At 47.7% G+C, this 27,323-nt stretch overlaps 1 protein-coding gene across 1 annotated transcript in view; it reads left to right on the top strand.

The window, feature by feature from the left end:
* Positions 1-27,323, top strand: part of raph1b (Ras association (RalGDS/AF-6) and pleckstrin homology domains 1b) — a 95,686-nt gene that overhangs the window by 44,686 nt on the left and 23,677 nt on the right. The window contains 6 exon segments of the mRNA XM_083758534.1: positions 13,972-14,094; positions 14,930-15,035; positions 16,481-16,702; positions 17,523-17,774; positions 18,327-18,553; positions 22,587-22,661. Of these exon segments, the coding sequence (XP_083614660.1) occupies positions 13,972-14,094; positions 14,930-15,035; positions 16,481-16,702; positions 17,523-17,774; positions 18,327-18,553; positions 22,587-22,661 (1,005 nt within the window).

Genomic DNA, 27,323 nt, shown 5'->3' with positions numbered 1-27,323 from the left:
CACAGTCACACACACACACACACACACACACACACAGTGCACACAAGTTACAAGTAGGCAGTACGCCGCAGTAGCATGCTAGCTGATAGGGGAAACCGTTCTTATAGCAGCCATATTGGCATGTTCTCTAGGGTCTAGGCTCTAGTATCACATATTGCTAAAGTTAAACAGCACTGAATAAATCATTGTTAAGCAAAAACGTTCACTTAACGGAGATTTTTGCCCTGTGCCCACTTCAATGCGCTGCTGTGATTACACAGGTGGAACAAATGAGGAGCTAACGATCGTTAGCAAGCTACACTGCTTCGTAGACAGCCTGCAAGCTCACAGATTCAGACATTGTGGAGCATTTTTTGTCATAAGACAAACAAATATGGACAGTGGCCGTGCTCACAAATGCCATGTTTTGGGACCTGTTTGGGGCATTTTGCAAGCAGATCATCGCAGCCACAGAGCTGACGCTCTCCCTCTCTCTGTGTGTGTGTGTGTGTGTGTGTGGGGGGGAGACTGAAGTTGGGAGAGAGCGGGGTAGATGCGGACCGGGCGCTCTGGTCACGTTCAAGACAATATTGTGGGTGCGTTTGGAAATGCACACCGGGAGCGCACTCGCCTATTAGTTTGCATTGCACAGTGCGCTCAGTGAGCTATTTCCGAACGCGCCCTGTGTTGTGTTTATACCGACCCGTTGCATATTGTTCGTTCAGCCTAGTGCCGTTACGGAACGGTAAAAAGAAAGCAGCTTTACGTTACATTTTAATGTTGGAAAACACCCGCGATAATAATCGATAAGATAATTCGTTGGCAACGAATTTAATTATCGATTTTTATCGATTTAATCGATTCGTTGTTGCAGCCTTAGGTGCAACAACTCCTACAACCAGCTTACAACCTGCGTACGTACCTACCTACCTACCTACCTACCTATGTGTATCTGAGCACGAGTATATGACTTATTAGTACCAGTAGGGGGCGCCAGAAACAGAGGGATAGTGCTGTGCCTGCTGCCTGCTAATGAGAGAGAGAAAGAGAGAGGTGGGGGGGGGGGGGGGGGGGGGGATTGCACCACTCGGTTCACACGGGTGTGATTTTTAACCTCTAAAATAGTGGTTCCCTAAGTGGGGTCCGGCGACCACCAGGTGTCCATGAGAGAGTTGTGTCAAACTGGGGGGTCCTTGAAATTAAACTGGTTGAGAATCACTGCTAGAGCCGTAAAAATCTTCTCTTATGGGGATCCCTGGCATATCTTTTGAAATGGGGGGCCGCGGGCTAATTAGTGTCAATTTGGGGGTCCTTGGGACATGAAAACTGCTCTAAAATGTGTATTGGTGGACCTGTGAGTATATGGGCCTGGAAATGACCATGACCACGCACAGCGCACACACCTGCGCACTGCTGCACGCCATTCGCATGCTTCAATGCAGTGGTTCTCAAACTTTTTCATGTCGCAGATCCCTAAATTAATGTGTATTTGGCCGTGGACCCCCCCCCCATCTGAAAAATGTCAACCATTTTCAAAGAATGTCAATTGTTTTTTTTAAATAGCTGATGTGTAATAGGGCCCTGGCTGGGGTCCTCACTGTGCGAACCCCCACATTGGACCGTGGACCACCATAACTATGACATGTACTAATGGAGTGAGAGAGTTTGCCCCGACTGCTACTGGCCAGGAAGCCATCACCACCAGCTCACAGAAACGACAAAACACCCTACCGGTATAGGTCAGTATGTCACCTACTTAGACCAGTCAACAGTCGGATTAAACCTGACCATGTCCCATTCAGTGCATGGCCGCATTCAAAGCCGCTGCACGTACAGTACGAAGACTCGAGTAAAGCAGGGAGGCATTTGGTCCCATTGGTATGACCCGGCCAGGGTGGATTGAGCCCCCACCTCCCAGACGGTCTCACTCTGAGCCCCCACCTCCCAGACGCTCTCACTCTGAGCCCCCACCTCCCAGACGGTCTCACTCTGAGCCCCCACCTCCCAGACGCTCTCACTCTGTCTGAGCCCCCACCTCCCAGACGCTCTCACTCTGAGCCCCCACCTCCCAGTCGGTCTCACTCTGAGCCCCCACCTCCCAGACGGTCTCACTCTGAGCCCCCACCTCCCAGACGCTCTCACTCTGAGCCCCCACCTCCCAGACGCTCTCACTCTGAGCCCCCACCTCCCAGACGCTCTCACTCTGAGCCCCCACCTCCCAGTCGGTCTCACTCTGAGCCCCCACCTCCCAGACGCTCTCACTCTGAGCCCCCACCTCCCAGACGCTCTCACTCTGAGCCCCCACCTCCCAGACGCTCTCACTCTGAGCCCCCACCTCCCAGACGCTCTCACTCTGAGCCCCCACCTCCCAGTCGGTCTCACTCTGAGCCCCCACCTCCCAGACGCTCTCACTCTGAGCCCCCACCTCCCAGACGCTCTCACTCTGTCTGAGCCCCCACCTCCCAGACGCTCTCACTCTGAGCCCCCACCTCCCAGACGCTCTCACTCTGAGCCCCCACCTCCCAGACGCTCTCACTCTGAGCCCCCACCTCCCAGACGCTCTCACTCTGAGCCCCCACCTCCCAGACGCTCTCACTCTGAGCCCCCACCTCCCAGACGGTCTCACTCTGAGCCCCCACCTCCCAGACGCTCTCACTCTGAGCCCCCACCTCCCAGTCGGTCTCACTCTGAACCCCCACCTCCCAGTCGGTCTCACTCTGAGCCCCCACCTCCCAGACGGTCTCACTCTGAGCCCCCACCTCCCAGTCGGTCTCACTCTGAACCCCCACCTCCCAGTCGGTCTCACTCTGAGCCCCCACCTCCCAGACGGTCTCACTCTGAGCCCCCACCTCCCAGACGCTTTCACTCTGAGCCCCCACCTCCCAGACGCTCTCACTCTGAGCCCCCACCTCCCAGACGCTCTCACTCTGAGCCCCCACCTCCCAGACGCTCTCACTCTGAGCCCCCACCTCCCAGTCGGTCTCACTCTGAGCCCCCACCTCCCAGTCGGTCTCACTCTGAGCCCCCACCTCCCAGACGCTCTCACTCTGAGCCCCCACCTCCCAGTCGGTCTCACTCTGAGCCCCCACCTCCCAGTCGGTCTCACTCTGAGCCCCCACCTCCCAGACGCTCTCACTCTGAGCCCCCACCTCCCAGTCGGTCTCACTCTGAGCCCCCACCTCCCAGACGGTCTCACTCTGAGCCCCCACCTCCCAGACGGTCTCACTCTGAGCCCCCACCTCCCAGTCGGTCTCACTCTGTCTGAGCCCCCACCTCCCAGTCGGTCTCACTCTGTCTGAGCCCCCACCTCCCAGACGCTCTCACTCTGTCTGAGCCCCCACCTCCCAGACGCTCTCACTCTGTCTGAGACCCCACCTCCCAGACGGTCTCACTCTGAGCCCCCACCTCCCAGTCGGTCTCACTCTGTCTGAGCCCCCACCTCCCAGACGGTCTCACTCTGTCTGAGCCCCCACCTCCCAGTCGGTCTCACTCTGAGCCCCCACCTCCCAGACGGTCTCACTCTGAGCCCCCACCTCCCAGACGGTCTCACTCTGAGCCCCCACCTCCCAGACGGTCTCACTCTGAGCCCCCACCTCCCAGACGGTCTCACTCTGAGCCCCCACCTCCCAGACGGTCTCACTCTGTCTGAGCCCCCACCTCCCAGTCGGTCTCACTCTGAGCCCCCACCTCCCAGTCGGTCTCACTCTGAGCCCCCACCTCCCAGACGGTCTCACTCTGAGCCCCCACCTCCCAGACGGTCTCACTCTGAACCCCCACCTCCCAGTCGGTCTCACTCTGTCTGAGCCCCCACCTCCCAGACGGTCTCACTCTGAGCCCCCACCTCCCAGTCGGTCTCACTCTGAGCCCCCACCTCCCAGACGCTCTCACTCTGTCTGAGACCCCACCTCCCAGACGGTCTCACTCTGAGCCCCCACCTCCCAGACGGTCTCACTCTGAGCCCCCACCTCCCAGACGGTCTCACTCTGAGCCCCCACCTCCCAGACGGTCTCACTCTGAACCCCCACCTCCCAGACGGTCTCACTCTGAGCCCCCACCTCCCAGACGGTCTCACTCTGAACCCCCACCTCCCAGACGGTCTCACTCTGAGCCCCCACCTCCCAGACGGTCTCACTCTGAACCCCCACCTCCCAGACGGTCTCACTCTGAACCCCCACCTCCCAGACGCTCTCACTCTGAACTGCTTTATTAGCCATTCATCCTTTTAATGAGCAGCGACGACACTGGTGACATGTAATCACATTAACACTGCCGTGGAAACACCTTGGGTCACTGTGTGTGTGTGTGTGTGTGTGTGTGTGTGTGTGTGTGTGTGTGTGTGTGTGTGTGTGTGTGTGTCATGAAAAAGTCAGAGAATGACTGGTTCAGAAGGCATCATGTGTAGCCTCGGGTCTTAATGGGTTAACACATCAGTCAGTGAAAACTGCTACCGACTGAGTCACATGAACAGAAAGTGTGTGTGTGTGTGTGTATTTGGGGGGGGGGGGGGTGATGACATCATCATCATAGTGTGTGCAGGTCAAGTTAGGACCTCCACTTCCTGACACCACTTAATTGACTTTGCGAGGCGGGGGAGCGTTGTCCAATCATACGCCCAGGATGACGCACGCACAGTCGCACACACACACACACCCACACCCACACCCACTCACACACGCGCACACAGACCAAACAGTATTAGGTTGTCAGAGGGGGAGAAAGTGTAGCTAAATTGTCCTCAGAGGAGAGACTGTTTGGGTTCTCCCTGTCTCACCGCCGGCTGCGTCAGAGAGGCTGACTAAACACTGGTTGCTTTGATGCCAACCGTCTTTAATGGCTGTCATTTTGTGTTCTCTAACGAAGAGGAGTTAGGAGGTGTGTGTGGGTGTGGTGTGGTGTGGTACCTGATCCCTCCCTCCCCATGAGCAACTAAGTATGTACATGAGGTGCGAAAATAGCAAATCTACAAGCTCACAACACATCGCAACTCAACATGTGTTGAGCTTGTAGATCTGCTTTTTGCAGAGTTGGACCACCTGAGCGCAACCAAGCATCAAATTACGTGTCTAGTCCCTCCCTAACAGTTTAGTTCGGCTTCCTTCGGACAATCTACCAGCATAGGTAGGCTAATTATAATAATAAAGAAAAGGAGGAGAGTAAAAAAAGGTATTTTTCTACTAATCTCTCTAGGTCTTCCTCAGACAAGCCCTCCATCGTCGTTTCAAGTCATCCCGATTCTCCATACATCCGGCCAGTTCGTTGGTACTTTGCACTCCTGCATCGCTCTTGAGTACATCCAGGTATGTTAGCGTGGGGCGTCCTCGTGATCGATGCCCGTGTGTTGGTTCCAGGAGCACCAGTTTGCTGGCTGGCAGTTCTTGATGCCTTTGGCAGTGTCCTGCTAGTCTCATTATCCTGGCTGCTATTTTCTGGCTCACTAATAGGAGACTAAAACTAGATGGTCAGGAGAACGACAGCTATATGGGCAGACTGAGCATGTGTCTGGGACCGCTCTGCACCAGAGGAAACAACACACATATGGGAAGGCTGACCACTAAGATGACCTCTGACCCCTGACCCTTGACACGGCTGCGACCATAGAGAGAGAGGCAGACAGACGGGGGGGGGGGGGGGGGGGTGTGTCCAAAGACATTCCCTATAGTGCTTTATGGTGATTACATGAAGATGAGACATCATGGCAGAACACAACACATGTCCTTTTCACATGGTTGTATTTGCCTCTCCGCGGACAGAGCAAATGGACACGTTTCAACCTACCGGGTTTTCCTCGACGCAGAGTAAGACCTAGTCGTTTTCCACTCTGCTCCAAATCAGAAATGCGAGTAGCGTGGTTAGCCAGAGAGGTTTGAACATGGTTTAGTTTAGAGTCTGGGGTGTTGAAACGTGTGTTTATGTCCCATTCCAGCGTCTTGATAGCCGTCAGGATGGTGGAAAGGGTCGGGTTCTGGATCCATCTTGTTGGGGCTAGCACACGCGGCTAACAGCGGTTAGCAGTGTCGTCGTCTGAATCTCCGCCGGTAGAAATAGTTGGACTGGAGGTTAATTTGAGGGTTCTTCTGGTTTTGTAGGTTTTCCCTTTGTTGGTCTGCTTCTCTAGGTTGCAATTATTTTGTTTGGAAGAGGCAAGTTCATATTACACGCTTACAGTTTAGTGAGGAATTGACAGAGCTACACAGAAACGTGTCTACTCCATGATACGCTCACTAGCGCCCCCCGACGCAGAGTAAGACCTGACGTATCGAGTGCAAGTAGAGTCATGGAGTAGACATAGGGCCCTATGTTTTCGTCAGTGCCAATAGTCATCCCCTGAGTCGCAGAAGTATAATTTCTTTTTTTTTAAATATATTTTTTATCCCACGATTTTGTAACCCATTTTTCACCCCTGTGTCAATCATCTAATGTGATCCTGGGCTCTACACATCCTCCGCCAACCTGGGGAGAGCAACGGACTTAACTCATGCTTCCTTCATGCTTGAGTGTCCAAGTTGCTCCTTTACACCTGACAGGGGGGAGTTTCCCTGGTTGGACGTAGCGCGTGGAAGGAACACGTTATTCCAACCAGTTCCTTTCCCCTCCATCAGGCGCCCCGGCTGGCCAGGGGGAGGCAGTTTAGAGACCAGGATTACTGCATGTTTTTGTGAGGGTATCTACCCTAGGGGAAGAAGTATAATTTCTCTATGGAGAATAACATTGGGTCATCTTAAAATCGTCCCGTATCAGCATTGTCCCGGCAATATTGTCGCGGAGGGTGGCTCTGTATAGGTCACGATCAGTCACACTCACTCATTATTTTATACAGCCTGTTTCTGGCAAAACATTATTTATTCTGCGGCAGTAATGTTAGTGTTTTCCTGCCGTCAGCTTTCGATTTTTCTAAAATAGCAGATCTACAAGCTCATAGATCGAGCTTGTAGATCTGCTATTTTTCAATAGCTAAAGCATAACACAATGCTAACACCAAAACGTGTTCCCGCCCCAAAAGGGGTTAATATACACGGCTATGGGAATTCAGAAAACACGCGACCCAGGTAGGATGACTTTGGTGCTCTATAGACCAGATAAACTCGGCTTCTGTCGTTTGACGTTTTTTTGAAGTGTGGATTTTGTCACGGAAGACAATACGTGTGCACTTCATGGTTCATATTTAAACTCATTTGAAATGAGTGTAATCAGTGTGTATGAGTGATCTTTGAAATGAGTGTAATCAGTGTGTATGAGTGATCTTGGTAAATGAGTGTAATCAGTATGTATGAGTGATCTTGGTAAATGAGTGTAATCAGTGTGTATGAGTGATCTTGGTAAATTCCTAATATAATCAAATATTCCGTGGACGGTATCCACGTTGAGGGAGCCTGTCCTACTGTACAGTGCAAGTGTCTGCACAGGGTGTAAGGAGGAGTGAGGTTGCACTCCTTACACACACACACACACACACACACACACACACACACACCCCTGTGTTCTCCTTTCCCCCTTACAGTGTGTGTCTGGGGAGTAAGGGGGGGGGGGGTGTATCATGCTCCATAAGCCTAAAAGCAGGAGACCAGGTGGTCATTCACTTAGACCTGCAACCTCTTAACATCTGCTGCCCAGAACCTCCTGACTCCATTAGGAGGATGCTGCTACTGTGTGTGTGTGTGTGTGTGTGTGTGTGTGTGAGTGAGTGCTTGTACCTGTGTGTGTGTGTGTCTGTCTGTGACACAATACCTGCCATGAACAAAATCAGTCCCACGGTGCCAGCTGTGTTTGTGTGTTACCTTGTGTGTGCGTGCGTGCGTGCGTGTGCATTTACATGGGGAAGCAGCACAGGGAGACTTATTTGCAAGCAGGACGTTGGCTGATCAGATTTGTGTGTTTTCCACTTCCTGTGTCGGCCTGTCTCACTCCACTATGATGTCATCAACAGCTGGATACTCACTGGTCATGTGATGCAGAATCGGATCGTGTATAAATGCAATGATATGTATGTAGATCAATCGATCGATCAATAGATGGATATACATAGATAAATACATTGATAATCCAGTTATATATCTGCGGAAACCTCCTATCTCCATTTTCTGACTTTTTATCGTCCTAATTAATCATACTACAGCGTCACAGATAAGCAACAAAAGTCGCAGATCCACTTTGAGCTTGTAGATCTGCTACTTTTGATGCTTTGAGTTTGAAGTTTTGGACATGTTTCCAGACAGTATAATACTTTCACACTGCAGGAGAACATACATTGAACTAGAAGGACGTACATGTTAACTACATGTTTAGTGTAACGTGTAAAGTACTTAGTCTAAGTACGTTTTTTAACCATTACGACATTGAGGCTGATTCTTCAATTGACTTCTAAATCAGTAATTTTGGGGTCAAAGATCCCCAAATTGGTATGGATTTGCCTGCGGACTCCATCTGAAAATGTTTTGTTCAAGAGACCCCCCCAGAAGTGAAGATCTATGTAAAAAGAAAAAAAAACGCTTTCAAGATTTTTCAAAGATGTTCAGATATATATATATATATATTTTACACATGCACACACACACGCATGCACTCACATGCACACGCACACACACACACACACACACACACACACACACACACACACACACACACACACACGTGTAACCGGGGACGACAGGAGACGAGTGACAGCTGGGAGTGGTTGCCAAGCGACAGGACACAAGGGAAGAGGAGGAATCCTGGACATCCTGTCCATTTCCTGTCCAGACTCCCACACTGTATACTGCATGCACCGGATGCACGCGCACAAACACACACACACACACACACACACACACACACACACACACACACACACACACACACACTACATCTAGTGTGTGTGTGTGTGTGTGTGTGTGTGTGTGTGTGTGTGTAAAACGCTGTAGATTGAAAACTCACCTCTTCAGACTCCACCCTAGTCCGCAGCACTTGCCGTAGCACTTGCCCTAGCCTCGACGACCTTGCTCAACTTATTCTATATCTATATCAGAAGGCGTCCCACAACATGGCCATTGTGGGTCACTCCGCACGGCGCACAGAGCCCAACACTTGGTGCCATGTGGAATGTTTACCATCTGAAATAAGCTGACCCCCCCCTCCCTTCTCTCCTCCCCACCCCAGCTGCCGTGGGCGCGTGCAACTTGCGCACACGTTTGTGGCACAACCACACAAAAAAAAACTACTTTTACCGAAGCAGCCGGTGTCGAGTTTCTGTCGCTGACAGCAAGACGTTCAGCTTGTGCTCATTTCATGCTTGCTCACACACAAGCTTTGGTCAGATCAAAAGAACAGTGGCTAATCCGGCACTCTAAAATCCTGAGTGACCCTTATGGGTCCATTTGGTTCCATTTGCACACTGTCAGGAGTTACATTAAGACTCTGCTAACGGCACCATTAAACAGGTAGTGGTGGTGGTGTTGTTAGTAGGAAAGGCCTCACTCACACCTTCACAACAGATTGATGTATAGCTGATGCATGAGACTTCTTTACTGATGCAAGCTCGCAATGCATTTCCAATGGGAGTCACATGGTTTGACACAACATTTTGTTGTATGAGAGGGAGGGGGGCAGTCGAAACACAGCCGAAAGCCGTACAACAAAAATGTTGTGTCAGACCATGTGACTTCCATTGGAAATGCATTGGGTTGGCCATGTCACTTACCCTTTGTTTACATCTAGCATGCATCGATGTTGTATGCTAGATCGAAAGGTGTGAGTGAAGCCTAAGAAAGGGGAGAAGCCAAAACAACTTCATGTTTTTTGACACAAAAAATGATGCCCCCAGAAGCAAAAACAAAGACTTGTTTTCCCTCTATTTATCACAGCAGGGCTAAACGAAGGGAACACATACTGTACATACGCGACCCGTTTGGAACATCAAAGGGATTAAACCTGGCCTGTTCCATTGTATACTGCAGAGCACGGGGACACTCTGCACTTACAGTAACTGCACACATAATGTACATTCTGTAGCAAACAGTGGGTCACGACTCGGGACCCATTTGTGGATCACGGACCAATTTTCATGGGTCACGACTCGAGTAAAAATCCCATTTTCAAACCAACAATCCTAAGAAATTCCAACTCTTCATCAATAGGGCTTGCAAACCTCGCACCTTTGGTATGCAAATTCGGGGGGTGCGCCAATTTGGTTGTGATGAGTCACTACTATACCTGGCCAATGGATAGGCATACAGTGGTGGAAAAGGTACTCAATTGTTTTACTTAAGTAAAAGTACCAATACTGCAATTTCGAACTACTCTGTTACAAGTAAAAGTACGGAATTGAAAATGTACTTGAGTAAAAGTACCAAAGTATCGGCATCAAAATGTACTTAAAGTACTAAAAGTAATTCCAACAGGTTTCAAAAGTGTTTCATGAAATAAGAAAATGCATAGATAGGTGTACTTGATGTGGGTTTTGTCTGTACGTGCACAGATGTACATAGACAGGTGTACGTGTACTTAATATGGGTTTTTGTCTGTACGTGCACAGATGTACATAGACAGGTGTACGTGTACTTAATATGGGTTTTTGTCTGTACGTGCACAGATGTACATAGACAGGTGTACGTGTACTTAATATGGGTTTTTGTCTGTACGTGCACAGATGTACATAGACAGGTGTACGTGTACTTAATATGGGTTTTTGTCTGTACGTGCACAGATGTACATAGACAGGTGTACGTGTACTTAATATGGGTTTTTGTCTGTACGTGCACAGATGTACATAGACAGGTGTACGTGTACATAATATGGGGTTTTGTCTGTACGTGCACAGATGTACATAGACAGGTGTACGTGTACTTAATATGGGTTTTTGTCTGTACGTGCACAGATGTACATAGACAGGTGTATGTGTACTTAATATGGGTTTTTGTCTGTACGTGCACAGATGTACATAGACAGGTGTACGTGTACTTAATATGGGTTTTTGTCTGTACGTGCACAGATGTACATAGACAGGTGTACGTGTACTTAATATGGGTTTTTGTCTGTACGTGCACAGATGTACATAGACAGGTGTACGTGTACTTAATATGGGTTTTTGTCTGTACGTGCACAGATGTACATAGACAGGTGTACGTGCACTTAATATGGGTTTTTGTCTGTACGTGCACAGATGTACATAGACAGGTGTACGTGTACTTAATATGGGTTTTTGTCTGTACGTGCACAGATGTACATAGACAGGTGTACGTGTACATAATATGGGTTTTTGTCTGTACGTGCACAGATGTACATAGACAGGTGTACGTGTACTTAATATGGGTTTTTGTCTGTACGTGCACAGATGTACATAGACAGGTGTACGTGTACTTAATATGGGTTTTTGTCTGTACGTGCACAGATGTACATAGACAGGTGTACAGTACGTGTACTTAATATGGGTTTTTGTCTGTACGTGCACAGATGTACATATAGATGTATAGTCTACGTTATGGTATGTAATGCGTACATACTGTGTCTTGCCTCGCTAAACCGTGCATTCTATTAATATCCTCTCGACCCTGTTTCTTCACATAACCGCATTGCACATTCCACGTGGCTGCTTATAGGAGTGTTCTCAAGAGGGATACAGTTTGTCTGTACTGTACATATTCAAACCTTTAAACTTTTTTTTCCCTTTTCAAAAATAGCAGATCTACAAGCTCGCAGGCAGCGCTGCGCGACGTGAAACATCCTGAAAGGGCTATTTTCACACAGACCCTTTTTTTTCTTACCATATTTTTATATTGCATTGTTGTAGTTGTAATCGTACACTTTAAGAGTGTACACATGGAACCAATATGCACCCGTGAGGGTCCATTTTGTATACGCTCCCAGGGTCACAGGCATGTAAGCGTCCATTTGTTGGTTCCATGTGTACACTCAGAGTTACAGACCCGTAAGGGTCAATTTGGAACGCTGTCGAGGTAGTAGGAACCCTGAACCCCACTTTTGAGAACCACTGCTTTGAATCGTTACTTTCCTATTTAGCCACTAGAGGGAGCACCCTGCACAGCCCTGTTCTCCCAGGCAGCCAACCAGTCCAGCATGTGATGTGAAGTCTGTATCAGCAGCAGCGTTGACCCATATAACTAACACCACTTTGTAAATGGTTGTCAACTGGGTGAGATGGTTGAGAGAGACCATATACTGTATATACTGTGTGTGTGTATAGGCAGTGTGTCAATTGATTATTTGGGGATTATGGGGCGGCAGTCTATGTAAAGCACCTTGGATAAAGGCGCTATATGAATGCACCATTTTCCAATACTAAAAGTAACATAACTGGACACACATTTCACACATGTAGACATTATATACAGCGGGGTTTGTATATATATATATATATATATATATATATATATATATATATATATTTCTACTTATCTTATTTAGTTTTACTTCCCTAATAAAATCTACAATGAAACGTGATCTATGAAGTGAGCTTGTACAGTAGATCTGCTATTGTCACTAGTTTGGGTCGCTGGGATTGGGAAGACACTGAGTTTCTCTTTTGGGTGCCGAGCTAAAAACGTGTGGGAGCCCTTGAGGACTTTCAAGCGCTCCAAAAATGTGGAGGAGAGGAAGTTACTTTCTCCTCCTCTCTCACATCTCTGGAGTGCTTAGTCGGAAGTCACTCTTCCTTTTTAAGTATACATTTCCTGACGCTAGAACCTTCAATATGCTTTTAAAGACTTGTCTTCTTTGATCTCCTGTGTGTGAGGCCATGGGCACCTGTATGGTTTTGACCTTGCTGTATGGTGTCTCTGTTGACATAATCCAGTGGCCAATGTGTGTGTTATGTCTGTGGCGGTCGAGACCACGTTGGTTGTAACAACAGACAGACAGTGACGCCTTGTGGTGGCTGGCTGTAGTTGTGTGTGTGTGTGTGTGTGTGTGTGTGTGTGGTGTGATGTCAGAGGGGGGGGGGGGATGCATCCCCCAGGCGGCTGCCATGGTAACATGCGACGAGGATGGCGTGGATTGAAGACGGGAGGGTTGTTGTTTTAGTGAAGTGTTTATAGAGTGTGTGTGTGTGTGTGTGTGTGTGTGCACGCTCGTGCGTGTGTGAGCGTGCAGAAGTAAATAAACTAGGGCCGCAACCATCGATTATTCTCTTATAGCCATCACTAGATAGATTAGAAGCAAACAATCAACGATTCATACAAACAATCAGATAGGACGTTTCTGTTTGGATGTATAGGCTGTCACGGCCAATCAGATAGGACGTTTCTGTTTGGATGTATAGGCTGTCACAGCCAATCAGATAGGACGTTTCTGTTTGGATGTATAGGCTGTCACAGCCAATCAGATAGGACGTTTCTGTTTGTATGTATAGGCTGTCACAGCCAATCAGATAGGACGTTTCTGTTTGGATGTATAGGCTGTCATGCATAACGTCCGGGTGCGTTATGATGTCACGTGCATAGCCTCTAATGCATTGTCCCGTTATGATGTCACGTGCATAGCCTCTAATGCATTGTCCCGTTATGATGTCACGTGCATAGCCTCTAATGCATTGTTCCGTTATGATGTCACGTGCATAGCCTCTAATGCATTGTCCCGTTATGATGTCACGTGCATAGCCTCTAATGCATTGTCCCGTTATGATGTCACGTGCATAGCCTCTAATGCATTGTCCCGTTATGATGTCACGTGCATAGCCTCTAATGCATTGTCCCGCCGGCAACGGTGTCGTGCAAAAATGAATGGTGAAATGGTCTATCTATGATGACGATAGTCGATCTACAGACTCGCCACTATTTTGATCAGCTGAAGATATTGTTTTGCCTATGCCCAAAATAGAGGTAGATTATTGATCAATTATTGCATGACATTCTCGATTGTTTTGTGTAATCAATTCAATTGATTAGTTGCACCCCAAAAGTTATAAATGCACCTGATTCACCGTTGCTCTCTCTCTCTCTCTCTCTCTCTCTCTCTCTCTCTCTCCGTGTGTGTGTGTGTGTGTGTGTGTGTGTGTGTGTGCAGATGGAGCAGGTCTCAGACGATGAGCTGGACCACGGGCCAGAGGAGGAGGACAGTGACAAAGAGGACCAGGATCTTGACAAGATGTTTGGTGCCTGGCTGGGAGAGCTGGACAAGCTCACACAGGTACTGACAAACACACACACACACACACACACACACACACACACACACACACGCACGCACGCACGCACGCATGCACGCACGCACGCACACAGAGAGAGAGAGGATGTACTACACACACACACACACACGCACACACACACACACACACACACACACACACACACACACACACACACAGACACACACAGACACACAGAGAGAGAGAGAGAGGATGTACTACACACACACACAGGTAGAGGAGGGAGGAGGGGTCCATGGCGTAACCATGGTAACTGCAACACTGCTAATCCTGTCTCTATCCACTGTTTCCTAGCAACCTCCTACTATCACCGTGTGTGTGTGTGTGTGTGTGTGTGTGTGTGTGTGTGTGTGTGTGTGTGTGTGTGTTTTATTCATCATGTATTGTACACACACTGCTTTTGATGTATGTGTTTGTTCCCATACCTCTTTGATGCCTGTGTGTGTATATCAATGTGCTTAAAACTCCTTTGGTGAGGTGTGTGCGTGTGTGCACGCGCGTATGTGGACTGTATGCTGATGTGCCGTCCTCTAGACGTATCAGTATAAAAATGTACTTAAAGTACCAAAAGAAAAAGTACTCATCATCGTACATCATCTCATCCCGGCCAATCACAATCTGTGTTCTCACTTTTGTCTTCAACGTTTGCGTTTACACAAACACTGAAAGCAGGACATAGGAGGGGCTAGCACCCCTCGAAAAGTGAAAACACACTGGTCTGATTCTGTGCGTGTGCGTGCGTGCGTGCGTGTGTGTGTGTGTGTGTGTGTGTGTGTGTGTGTGTGCGCGTGTGTGCGCGTGCGTGTGTGCGTGTAGAGTCTGGACGACGGCAGACCTCAGAAGACCCTCCAGAAGGCTCCTCTCAGACAGGAGACCAACATGGCCAACTTCTCCTATCGCTTCTCCATGTACAACATCAACGGTGAGACACACACACACACACACACACACACACACACACACACACACACACACACACAGGGTATTTCTCTTTGGAATGAGCTGCCTTTGTGTGTCAGACAGTCTCAACCCAAGATGTTTTTTGGTTGTTTTTTTTCGATGGTTTTTGTAACCTATTTTGTAACTTCATGTTGCAACTGCCGGGCGGCTCAGGGGTAGTAGTGTATTGGTAGGTAGTGGCTGGTAGATCGGCCCGGATGGGAACCGGCGAGGTTCCCCGTTCGATCCCGGGCTCCCCCAGACAGAGTTAGTGTCCCAAGTGTCCTTGAGCAAAGACTCTGAACACCTAATTGCTCCCGATGTGCAGGTCGGTGCCTTGCAGGGTTTCCTCCTCCATCGTTGTATGAACGTGTGAATATAATGCACAATCTTGGATAAAGGCGCTATCATAAATGCAACCATTTACTGTATACGAGCTGCGTGCTAAAATGTATGTGTGCTAATAATAACTCTTTCAGCGCCACCTGGTGGTCACCAGTTTAGGCTTTGTGCCAATTCTCCCATTATAAAGAAAGAAATAATTTGTAATTCTATTATGCATGTAATGTGCATGTCATCACCTGTACACCAGATTAAAGGAATTTTCTAAATATTAATAAAAAAATAGATTTATTTTTGAATTCCCAAGGGAAGACGTCTTGTCGTCCGTGGTAGAGGGCAGCACGGGTCCACCCGGACCCGAATACCCGAGATCCGACCCGAGAACTGAGCCGGGTCGGGTGCAAAATATTGACGTGCCGTCGGGGAACGGGTCGGTTTAATTTCAAAGCTGCGGATCTCGTTTCGGGTATCTGAAATGCAGAATACCCGAAATAACCGTGAGGATCCGAGATTTATAAATTAAACCCTTCAACTTTAAAAATAGGTTTCAAAAATAGACATGCGTGCGTTGTAATTATTACATTCTAAAGTCCATATTGTCTGGGGGAAATGTGGGACAGTTTTGTTGTGATTGTCAACAGCTCTGGTAAGAATGTCGGTGCGCAAAAAAGCACTATAGCCTATGCAAGTTTGCAACCCTCCTCCTCTGCTGCGCTGTCTGGAGAGGCGGCGGGGTGCACGTTGCTCATAGAGAGCAGTCTCATGTCATGTTAAAGCATTATAATATTGCAGAGAACACACTATGGGTCCGGATCTCGGATCGGATCAGCGCCGTTTTGGTCAAAACTTCTCGGCTCCGTTTCGGACCCGATCCAAAACTTCCGGGCCGGGTGCGGCCAATTAGAATGTTCTCGGATCCGGATCGGTTCGGTTCTGATATCACCGGGTCCAATTTTATGGACCCGTGCTGCCCTCTAGTCCGTGGCATCCGGTACATAATTGGCAATTAGACGTCTTGACGTTTATGGCTCTTAATTAATGGTCAAGTGTGTCCTGTGGTGGTGGTTGTGTTCCATGTGTCCGCAGAGGCCCTGAACCAGGGCGACGCGGTGGACCTGGACGCCCTCATGGCTGACCTGTGCTCCATAGAGCAGGAGCTCAACACCATCAGCAAGCCCAACTCGTCCTCCCGGAGCCAGGGGGGCCCCAAGGGGGGCTCCTCCTCCTCCCAGCGGGCCCTGGGGGGGGGCCGCGGGGGGGCCAGCACCAAGCAGACGGGGAGCAGTGGAGGAGGGGGCAGCAGTGGAGGTATAGCCCCCCCACTGTGTTGTTGTTGTTGGTTTTTGAATGTCATTTTATTGGATTGTTAAATCTCTCAGTACAAATAATCATTCCTGTGTCACCTAATTATTAAAAAAAAATTATATATTTTTAATCGCAATTTGTACTGCTGTTGAGTCAATTAAAGTCTTGTGGCTAAAGTTAATTGCATAAAACAAAAGCCAAAAACCAACAAAAAGGACCATTGCGCACAGAAATGGAACATGTCTTTCCGGCAGGGATGTTAATAGTTAACCCCATTTTGGGGCGGGAACCCCTTTTGGTGTTAGCATTGTGTTATGCTTTAGCTATTGATAGGTCTGCTATTTTTGAAAAATCAAAGAACGACTGACATAGAAACATAGCTTTTTCAGAAAACTGTCAGTTTCAAACAGACATTTTTAGAATCTAATCTCAGGTCAAAATGGGTTAATATAATATGCCTTTTTTATTCTTTCGGTATATCAGCAAAGTGTAGATTTTTATGTTAGACATTGAAATTAAGATCCTCCGTTTTTTTTTTAAACGCTGCTTATCAACTAACCGGTTAATCAATCGATAAGCTTATCAAAACTAACTAAATTAACCCATTTTTAGGCGTTATGCTTTAGCTATTTAAAAATAGCAGATCTACAAGCTCAAGCTACGAGCTTGTAGGTCTGCTATTTTTGAAAAATCGAAGACACTTTTAGAATCTGATCTCAGGTCAGACTGGGTTAATAATGAAACTGTCAGGATGTAATGGACATTTTTAGAATCTGATCTCAGGTCAGAATGGGTTAACTATCCCCCCCCCCCCCCTCTCCAGGAAGCACCAGCAGCAGCACCCGCGCCTCCCCCGCCAACACGGTGCGGTGCGCGGCCGCCGGACACGCCGGCCGCCCCACCGCCTCCAACTTCTCCCTGGACGACATCACGGCGCAGCTGGAGAAGGCCTCGCTCAGCATGGACGAGGCCGCCCGCCAGACGACCTCCTGCTCCTCCTCCTCCTCCTCCTCCTCTTCCTCCTACTCCTCCGCCACGCTGAGGAGGCCCTCGTCGGGGTCGTCGCCCAGCGACGGTAGGCCCGCCCGTCGTCGTCGCGTTCACGACGCACTCGGGGGAGAAATGGCAACACGCGTCGGAAAAACGGCGCGTTGTGAGCTTGTTTGGAGGCTATGTGATTTTTACATTATATGAAATTTGTAAAATCACACTCGTGTGAAGTGAGGGACATCCCCTGTGGCTGGATATATAAAGCAAACATAAAAAGTCTATAGACTTGGCTGTCACAGGAGGGTGGGGGGGGGGGCACACAAAGACAGGCGTTGGAGGGGCTGGGACCCCTCATAAAACACACGGGTGTACCGATTTGCGTGATGTGTTTAAAAAAAAACAGTACAGTTACACGTCGATCGGTCCAACTGTGCCGGAGATTAGCTGCTCACGGGCGGACGGACAAACACACACACACAAACACTGAACGCACGCACCGACAGGGGCTAACACATAGTCTCGGCCAAGCCTTTGGCCCGGTCGAAGACGACAGCGGGGCAAGGAACGTCCGAGGAGGTGTATATGCTTTCGAGGGCAGTTTTCAACGAGGTGAACTAACGGTCACACTGTATGACAGCCCTAGGCAACGGTCAGCCGGTTGGGCAGCACCGCAGGACGGGCTCCGTGGGAGCGGTCAGTGAGCCGGACGCGGCATCCCAGCGCTCCAGCGTCAACTCGGCCTGCGCCTCGGCCTCCAGCATGGACTCCCTGGACATCGACAAGGTGCTGAGGACGGGAGACACGGAGGGACAGGGGACAGGGGGCGTCCCCGGCACCCAGGGACACAACCAGACCAGCACCGAGGTACGCACGCACACACACACACACACACACACACACACACACACACACACACACACACACACACACACACACACACACACACACACACACACACACACACACACACACGTAATATCATGATAATCAACCCTTAAAGGGGCATGAAGTAGCTTGTTTTCCAGTTCATGCCAATGTACAAGCGGGATGACACAGCTGAAATCCAACACACCCATTTTTAACCTGATTAGCTGCAGCTGTGCTGCTAACAGCACCGTGTAGTGTACTATCAGGTGAGCCTTATGCAGCTGTGTTGCTTACATCACTGTGTACTACTGTATAGGTTCAGTGTGATGCAGCCTGCCATGTTTTTTTTTACCTGAAGTGAAAAACAAACTACAAAATCAACCTGGGGTTTATTTTCCCTTTAGTTTGTGTAAGACAGTGGTTTTCATTTTCAAGGACACCCACAACTCTTGAGGTCTGTAACTCTCAGAGTACCAGACACGTAAGGGTCCATTTGGGACCCCCGAAAGGAAGCCTTTCTCTCATGCTTGCGCATGCGTGCGTGAGAGATCAATTCAGTTTCACACTAACCAATTTCAAGATTTAAAGTCAAAAGTGCTGTCCGTTGCTTCACAATGCATCGTCATTTTCTCAACCTTTCTTCCATTCGACTTGGGGCATGCAAAGCAAACCCTTTGCATGTGAAAAAAAAACCCTCAAAGAAAGAAAATCCGCCTTCGGATTTGCTTGAATGGAAAGAAAATGGGATTGAGTTCATTCTGCTGTGAACCTGGTTCATTGTTCCTGCATGACTTTAAGACACTGCATGGTGTTTCTGTGTAAGGAGACTGCATGCGCCGGCCCGTACACAATGCCACTCCTGTGCTGTGAATTGTACGGCGGGTTCGTTCTGTGGATACGTCGTAATCTCCTCACCTCGTTATCCCGAGTGTGACTCGGATTACAGACCGTCCGTCTTGGCTCTCTCTCTCCCTCTAGGTTAGAAAAGCTTGCTTCTTGATGAAGGAGCCTGAGACCGATTTTATATAAATCATCAGCTATTTGAACTATTTAAAAAAAATGGTAAAACATTTCTATTAAAAGTCAATACCAAAGACAAAGTCTCCTACCAAAGGCTATAACAATGGCATCCCTGGTTGGCACTCGGCACTCTGTACTATCATGAGACATACTAATGTCATCTCCAGGAGGTGTACTTGTGAATTATGTGACAAACTAGTGCCATGTCCAGGCCAGGGGATGTACTTGTACGTCATGTCACTCCAGGGGGATGTACTTGTACGTCATGTCCACTCCAGGGGGATGTACTTGTACGTCATGTCCACTCCAGGGGGTGTACTTGTACGTCATGTCCACTCCAGGGGGATGTACTTGTACGTCATGTCCACTCCAGGGGGTGTACTTGTACGTCATGTCCACTCCAGGGGGGTGTACTTGTACGTCATGTCCACTCCAGGGGGGTGTACTTGTACGTCATGTCCACTCCAGGGGGTGTACTTGTACGTCATGTCCACTCCAGGGGGGTGTACTTGTACGTCATGTCCACTCCAGGGGGGTGTACTTGTACGTCATGTCCACTCCAGGGGGGTGTACTTGTGAATCATGAGACAAACTAGCGTCATGTCCAGAGGGTGTACTTTTACATCATGTCCACGGGGTGTACTTGTACTTCAAGCTGCCTCATGCTAAGGAAACAGGAGATATGGCCTATGGGCCTCATGGCTCTGGAAATATCCGGCTACTAATTTATTAGCTCATTTGCAGTTTATTTACTGGAATGGAACTCTGGGATCTGTGTTATTAAAACATATACTTGACCCACCACATGGTGTTGCCAAATTTACCCAAAAATGGGTCAAGGTATGACGTTAAAACATACTTTAATGCCCCACAAAATCGAGTATGACTTGTTGGCATAAAAGAGAAGAGAAGAAACAGGAAAGCCAAGTTCACACGTGAATGCAATGACCATGCATGTCCTCTGTTGCACTGCATGTTGTGTGTGTGTTTTCACCCTTCCCTCTCTCTGTGGCCCTCTGTACACACCGAACCCTGCACTTCCCTCACTTCCCTTCCCAGCATGCCTCACTGCGGCGGGCCAATGGTAAGCCAGCCAGACGGCAGCTTGACTTTGCGTCGCGAGGCGGCGAAGCGGACCAGGCCACTGTAAGTGTGCGTGTGCACGCGGCGGTGTGTTGGCGCTACAGGGCTGGCCGACATGACTCCACATTGTTTCTAACTGTCACCTCGATTACGATTAGTGGTCGACTTTTAATACGGAATAATAGTGAAGAATCTAAAACCTTGTAGATCGTCTAATTTTCAACGTTTTTGGCTACAACCACTGTTAAGTATAATACTTAACTGGTTAATCAGACTAATCAATTTAGTTGACTGCAAAACCTATTAAAACATTTTAATGTTAATTCTTTGATATAAAATAAAATAAAATCAAAACAAACACACCTGCTTCTAAAGTTTTCGCTGAATCTACAAAGCGAGATAGGCAGTTCTAAATGTCAGTTTTGACATAATTTCAGTTAGTTGGCCAGCCCTAGGCAGCGCACATTCACCTTGGAATGAGTGCAGGTTTGTGCGTGCGTGTTTGTGAGAGCACAATTGCACATGGGTGTGTGGCGGCGATAGCTAATAGACATAGCTAGCTAACGGCTGCACTTCCACACTTCATCCTGAGGAGGAAGGCGAGGTTTGTATGGCAAACATTCTGCTCCATCATGATCAATGCTTCTACACAATCATCACCATGCAGCGCTGCAGCTGTGCTGCGTCTATCGCCTGTCATTTCTTCTCTTTCATACACACTGACACACTGACCAGAGCCCGGCCCGATACATCGCTTTGACTCATAATATCGTCCGGGCTCTTAATGCAGGTTAAAACACTGCAATGGGCTCCATGTACAGCATTTGAGCCTCCTCTTGACTTCCTTCAACAGGTGTTACCACTTGTACTAATGAAGGCTCTGTTCCAGTTAGTGTAGCACAGTGGTTCTCAAAGTTAAACATGTTCAAGGGCCATTTTTAACACCTTCAAGGAACCATGAGGGTCTCTGGAATTTGAGACCCACTGGTAGCCTGGAAACCTGCAGAAGAATCTGCCAGTGAAAATAAAAGTAAAAAATGTCCTCTGCATCTGCAGTAGTGAATTGGATTTTGCTGCCCCTAAGTTGTGGGGCACCAATCAGGGCCCAGTATGCAAATACGGGGCGGGTTTATGACCAATGGCATAAGGCATTACAAAAAAAAAAAGAATCAACCCATTGGAAAAGCATGTTCCACACAGACATTCCAGGCTAATATCTATTCTACGCATAGACGGCGTAGAATAGATAAGCCATTATTAGCCCTTTTACTGCTGCCATTTATTGAGAAATTAGGACCTAATTCATGCCAGCATTTTTTTAATTTGAGCTCTTATTTTGAAAAGCCACATTTTGCCTCAACCGGAAGTGAGCTTATCCCTGCCAGCTTTACGTTGCCAAGACAACCTTTGTTTACATGATCGAATCATGCCGGTACATTTTAGCACTCCACAACGTCGGCTCGTGCCGTCAAAGAAACGCTGTTTTGACCAAAAATGCCATCTGGGACAAGGAATAGGAGATACAGGCGATTGAAAGAAACGGATAGAATGGATTCTTATGGCGACGGTGAATTAATATGAACGATCCAGTGCAGTGCTAACAACACTGCTAGCTAACCGGCTAACGTGAGTAGCATTATGGCTTGATCAATCATATGCACTATAAAAGTGCAATTGCCGAAGGGCTTCGGCAATGGCAGCAAGCGTTAATATCAAATTAATGCTTCAATTGCCGAAGGGCTTCGGCAATGGCAGGAAGACGGTTAATATCATTGGTAAAGACCTGTGAAAGAAGTTAAAAGGAAGAAGCCCAGTTTCTTTCCAAATTATGGCCGCTGTGTCATAGAGCCTAGTATATATAATGAGTATTTCTCTCTCTCTCTCTCTCTCTCTCTCTCTCATGTTGTGTGTCCTGTGCTTGGAGCAGCACTCCTATCTGGACAGAGAGACCTCTCTGATTCTGAAGAGCATAGCGGGGAAGCCTTCTCACCTCCTTACCAAGGTGACTTAACTCTGCACTGCTACACAGCTTCCTTCTGTCTGCCTCACCTGTGTCGCTCCATTCGCTCGCTTGCTTCTTTTAGTGAACCTTCACGTTCCGTCTCCAAATCCACCCATTCTGACTAATTGACTCGACCGCTTTCTCAATCTAATATCGCTTGCTGTCACAGTCAGAGCACCGAAGTCTGACATCACTGCCGCTAGAGGGCGCCACCCCCCTGGGTCACAGCGTTATTATATATTGGTTTTTTTATTGGAGTCCCTGTAGGCACATCTCCCGATTTGACTCGTATGGATGTGAAGCATCAACTGAAAAAATCACACCCGTGTGAACTGAGCGGCGCAGGCTGCTCAGCAACACCGCTGGCTGGCTATAGGTATAGTACTGTGCTTGATGTGAACGGCCCTTTAGGCTGCTCAACACTGCCCCTTTAGGTCACCTAGCGGTGTTGCTGATGTTGAGGCCTCGTACTCAGACATACATAGTTACAGACATACACACTCAGTCATTTTTTTTGTTTGGAGCAGTTTGGCACCGCTCAAAAAGCACAAATTTATGAGTGCGATTTTTTTTCTCCCCCCCAAAACAGACGTTATCAAAAATCATAAACTACACAGAGTCACATCCCGGGTGTTTTTTTTTTACATCTATCTATATTTATTTTTACATGTACCAATGTTTGTACCAACCTGTCTAAGATTTGCCCATGGTACAAAACATAACACTGTCACCCAGGGGTAGTGGCAGTGACTTCAGGACTTTTATCTATTCTACAGTATATCGTTTCGGTCGGTGCGGCAGGAAAAAAAATCCTTATTTAAACTTTTGTCATATATACTGTATCTGTTATGTGTCCTCTCTGACCTATCTGTCTGTACCATACCGTACTGACCTATCTGTCTGTACCGTATGCTGATGTCGCAGCATTGTTACTCTGTGTGCATGTTTACTGTTATTACATTATGTTAGACCTTGACTTGTGTTGAGGTTGTTTTGAGGAACACACACGCACACACACGCATGCACACACACACACCGGATCATCAAACGTCACCTCATGCATTATCTGTGTGTCTGGCCAAATGATGTATGTAAACAGTGAGGAATGTTGGCTGCATATAGAGGGGGTGTGTGTGCGTGTGTGCGTGTGTGTGTGTGTGTGTGCGTGTGTGTGTGTGTGTGTGTGTGCGTGTGCGTGCGCGTTTGCGTCAATGTTGTGTGTTTCGTTTTCAATGCTGAGTCAGTGAGAAGCAATCCTCTTTAGGTTAAGTAGAACACCAGCCCCCTGTCTGCCTTCACCTAATCACCTCTCTCTCTCTCTCTCGATCTCCAATTCGAAGGGGCTTTATTGGCATTAGAAAACACACCGTGTGCTTACATCAAAGTGTACAAATCAAAAGGGGAACAAAAGAATCAAAACAAATATGTACTGCATGATGTTGTCAGGCAGAAACCTCTTGTCTGCATATTCTAACTTTTGTTTGTGGGTTTTTTTGTTGTTGTAAATTACTACTATCATACTACAGCGTCACACAGAAACGTCAAAGTAGGGTTAGGGTCTCTCTCTCTCTCTCTTGGTCTCTCTCTCTTTCATGGTGGTTTTAAAACATCGATGAGGACTGTTTTTTGTTTTAATACTGTAAGGTCTTTGGCTGCAGACCGTCAGCGTTTCCCACCATGCGTTTTGGGCGTGCGCTGTTTGGCTCGTGCGCTGTGCTTTATGCCGATCAGATGTGTGCTAGTCTGTCGTTTGAAGCCGGACGTGATTTATGTCGCCGTGACGGGAGTGGCGCGCGTCCAAAATGCAAAGTAAGGTATTCTGATGAGGGTCGGGCAGACGGACGGATCGCTTTAACCCAATTTAGACTTCTAAATCCTGACCGTTTTCTGAAATTCTATGTCAGTCCTTCTCAATGTGGATGACCCCCAAATATTAAATCTGATTCACGGAAACGAGAGCTGAACCTCATCCCGGGTATTGATCTATCCATCTGGACGAGAAGTGTTATTTTTCATGTACCGTATACTGTAGTATAGAGTTAATGGATTATTTGACTACATTACAATTATCGATTCTAGTTGTTTTTAGATAATCAATTTATATCGATCAGTTCGATAAACTATTGGCACATCCGTCCTTGAGACGGCATGATTATTATTATTTGAAATCAAATTGTCATATATTATTTTTGGAGGGATGTCATCATGGGACCGACCAGCTCAGTGGCCTTGTGGTTAGAGTGTCCGCCCTGAGACTGGGAGGTTGGGGTTCAATCCCTGGCCGGGTCATACCAAAGACTCTAAAAATGGGACCCAGTGCCTCCCTGCTTGACACTCAGCATCAAGGGTTGGATTGGGGGGTCAGTCCCTGCGACATACTAGCGTCATGTCCAGGGGGTGTACTTGTCTTGTACATCGAGCTGCCTCACGCTACAGAAACAGGAGATAGGCTCCTGCCCCTTGGGCCTCATGGCTACAGAAACAGGAGATAGGCTCCTGCCCCTTGGGCCTCATGGCTACAGAAACAGGAGATAGGCTCCTGCCCCTTGGGCCTCATGGCTACAGAAACAGGAGATAGGCTCCTGCCCCTTGGGCCTCATGGCTACAGAAACAGGAGATAGGCTCCTGCCCCTTGGGCCTCATGGCTACAGAAACAGGAGATAAGCTCCTGCCCCTTGGGCCTCATGGCTACAGAAACAGGAGATAGGCTCCTGCCCCTTGGGCCTCATTGCTACAGAAACAGGAGATAGGCTCCTGCCCCTTGGGCCTCATGGCTCGGCAAGGCTACTTACTACATCATGGGAGTAAAAGAATGCCCTGCCAGGGGGAGAGGCCACGCAGCCGTGATGTTTTGAGCAGGAATATGTATGGCATGCATACAGTACTTATGGCAGACCACCGGACCCCCAGAATTCCCCCTCTGGGTTTTATTTTACGTCATCGTGGCTCTAGTCTTGTATTTAGTGTCCAATTTCTACAATCTTGGAAATTGGAATGTGAAAGAGTTTGAGGTCAACGCAATATCATTGGCTAACCTCTAGATCCCAGATCCTTATTGTGACCTTAAAATCCCTGTCCTCATGTCCTCTCAGAATAGGCGGGGGGGGGGGGGGGGCACTGTGGTGAACTGGTACAATGGAACTCCCAACTCCTATTCCTGCTCATTTGAATAGAACAACATTGTAGATGACAAGCGGAGTATATCCGGTAGGAGACTCAATTCTGAGCAGCTGACCATATTACTGACCTAATGACCAGCCACCCGGGTCTCATCGAATGAGCTTGTGTAGAAGGCCTCTTTTCGGCTAATGTCCTCATAGAATGGGAGGGTTCAATAATGACTAAAGTCCCTGTCACTCAAAGATTTGCCGAGACGGGAGAGATGGTTGAAAGTTACATTTAGAGAAAAGATATATACATTTGGTGTTGAGCCAAACTGTAAAAACAGAAATTGTAGAACAAAGTGGAAAGTAAAAAAATATTTACTTTCAGTAATACGACATTATTTCTGTTTAGGTGTAGTATTCAAAAGTAAGTTGCGAGCCCTCGCTTTTCTCTGAAAGTTACATTTACCCAAGTATGTTTTTGTCCCCTAACTGCTCCCAGAGAGCCTCACACACCAACCAATGGCTGATCACTGCTCCTAAGATGGACATTTTAAACACCCATAATTATTAGAATAATACACAGACTGGGTAACGTTTTTTTTTGTTTTTGTGATGGATGGATAATATTAATACAAATGCATGTGTGGACTCAGTAGGCAAGCCCTTTTAGTTCAGTGGTCCTCAAAGTGTGTGTGTGTGTGTGTGTGTGTGTGTGTGTGTGTGTGTGTGTGTGTGTGTGTGTGTGCGCCCACCCTAGAGCTGGTCATGTGGGAAGGTAGTCTGGGTCAAGAAGGGGGTATAAGAGGCTTGACTCTTAATACCCCCTACACACACGCATAATTACACACACACACACACACGCACGCACGCACGCACGCACACACACACACACACACACAGAGTGTAGCTCATCTATAAGAGGGTCCACAGTTGGTCACGGTCACACACCCCGCCCACCTGCTCATCCTGATTGGCTGAAGGAAATGGGGGGTCCGGCAAATGGGTCCCACCGGTTGGCTGGTGCAAGGTGTGTGTGTGTGTGTGTATGTGTGTGTGTGTGTGTGTGTGTGTGGGGTGCTGTGATTTTAATAATATAAAGATTTTTGATTTGAGCTTTTTTTCACGTTTTAAAAATAGTTGCAAAAATATCCCATCTACAAGCTCACACAATCGTACTTTTATTTCCGCTACTTTTGCGGACCAGGCTTCAGCAATTAATCAGACACATTGATCTACTCGATTATTTAAAAATTACAGACATTTCCCGTGGCGATTTGTTGATGTTTTTTTGTTTTTTTTTATAACTTTGTTTATTGTTTTTTTTCACAGAAGCATTATTGAAATATTGAGTTTGAAAAAGAATAAGTAACATTAACAGCTTCTCTTAAATAAACCCCACAAGTATGACATAAAAGAGTAAACACATTGAATTTTCACCCCAAAGAAAAAGGACAACAGAAAACAAGACAAACAAACCTTAAATACAAGATCAGTAAATAAAAGGCAGACAAAAACAGACAAAACAACAGTACACAACATCCTATATAAAAAAAAA

This window comes from Protomyctophum parallelum (genome assembly GCF_964188405.1).
Source record: "Protomyctophum parallelum genome assembly, chromosome: 23".
Taxonomy (NCBI): domain Eukaryota; kingdom Metazoa; phylum Chordata; class Actinopteri; order Myctophiformes; family Myctophidae; genus Protomyctophum; species Protomyctophum parallelum.
Note: the sequence above shows the minus strand (reverse complement) of the source record. Positions and strands in the feature narration are given on the sequence as shown.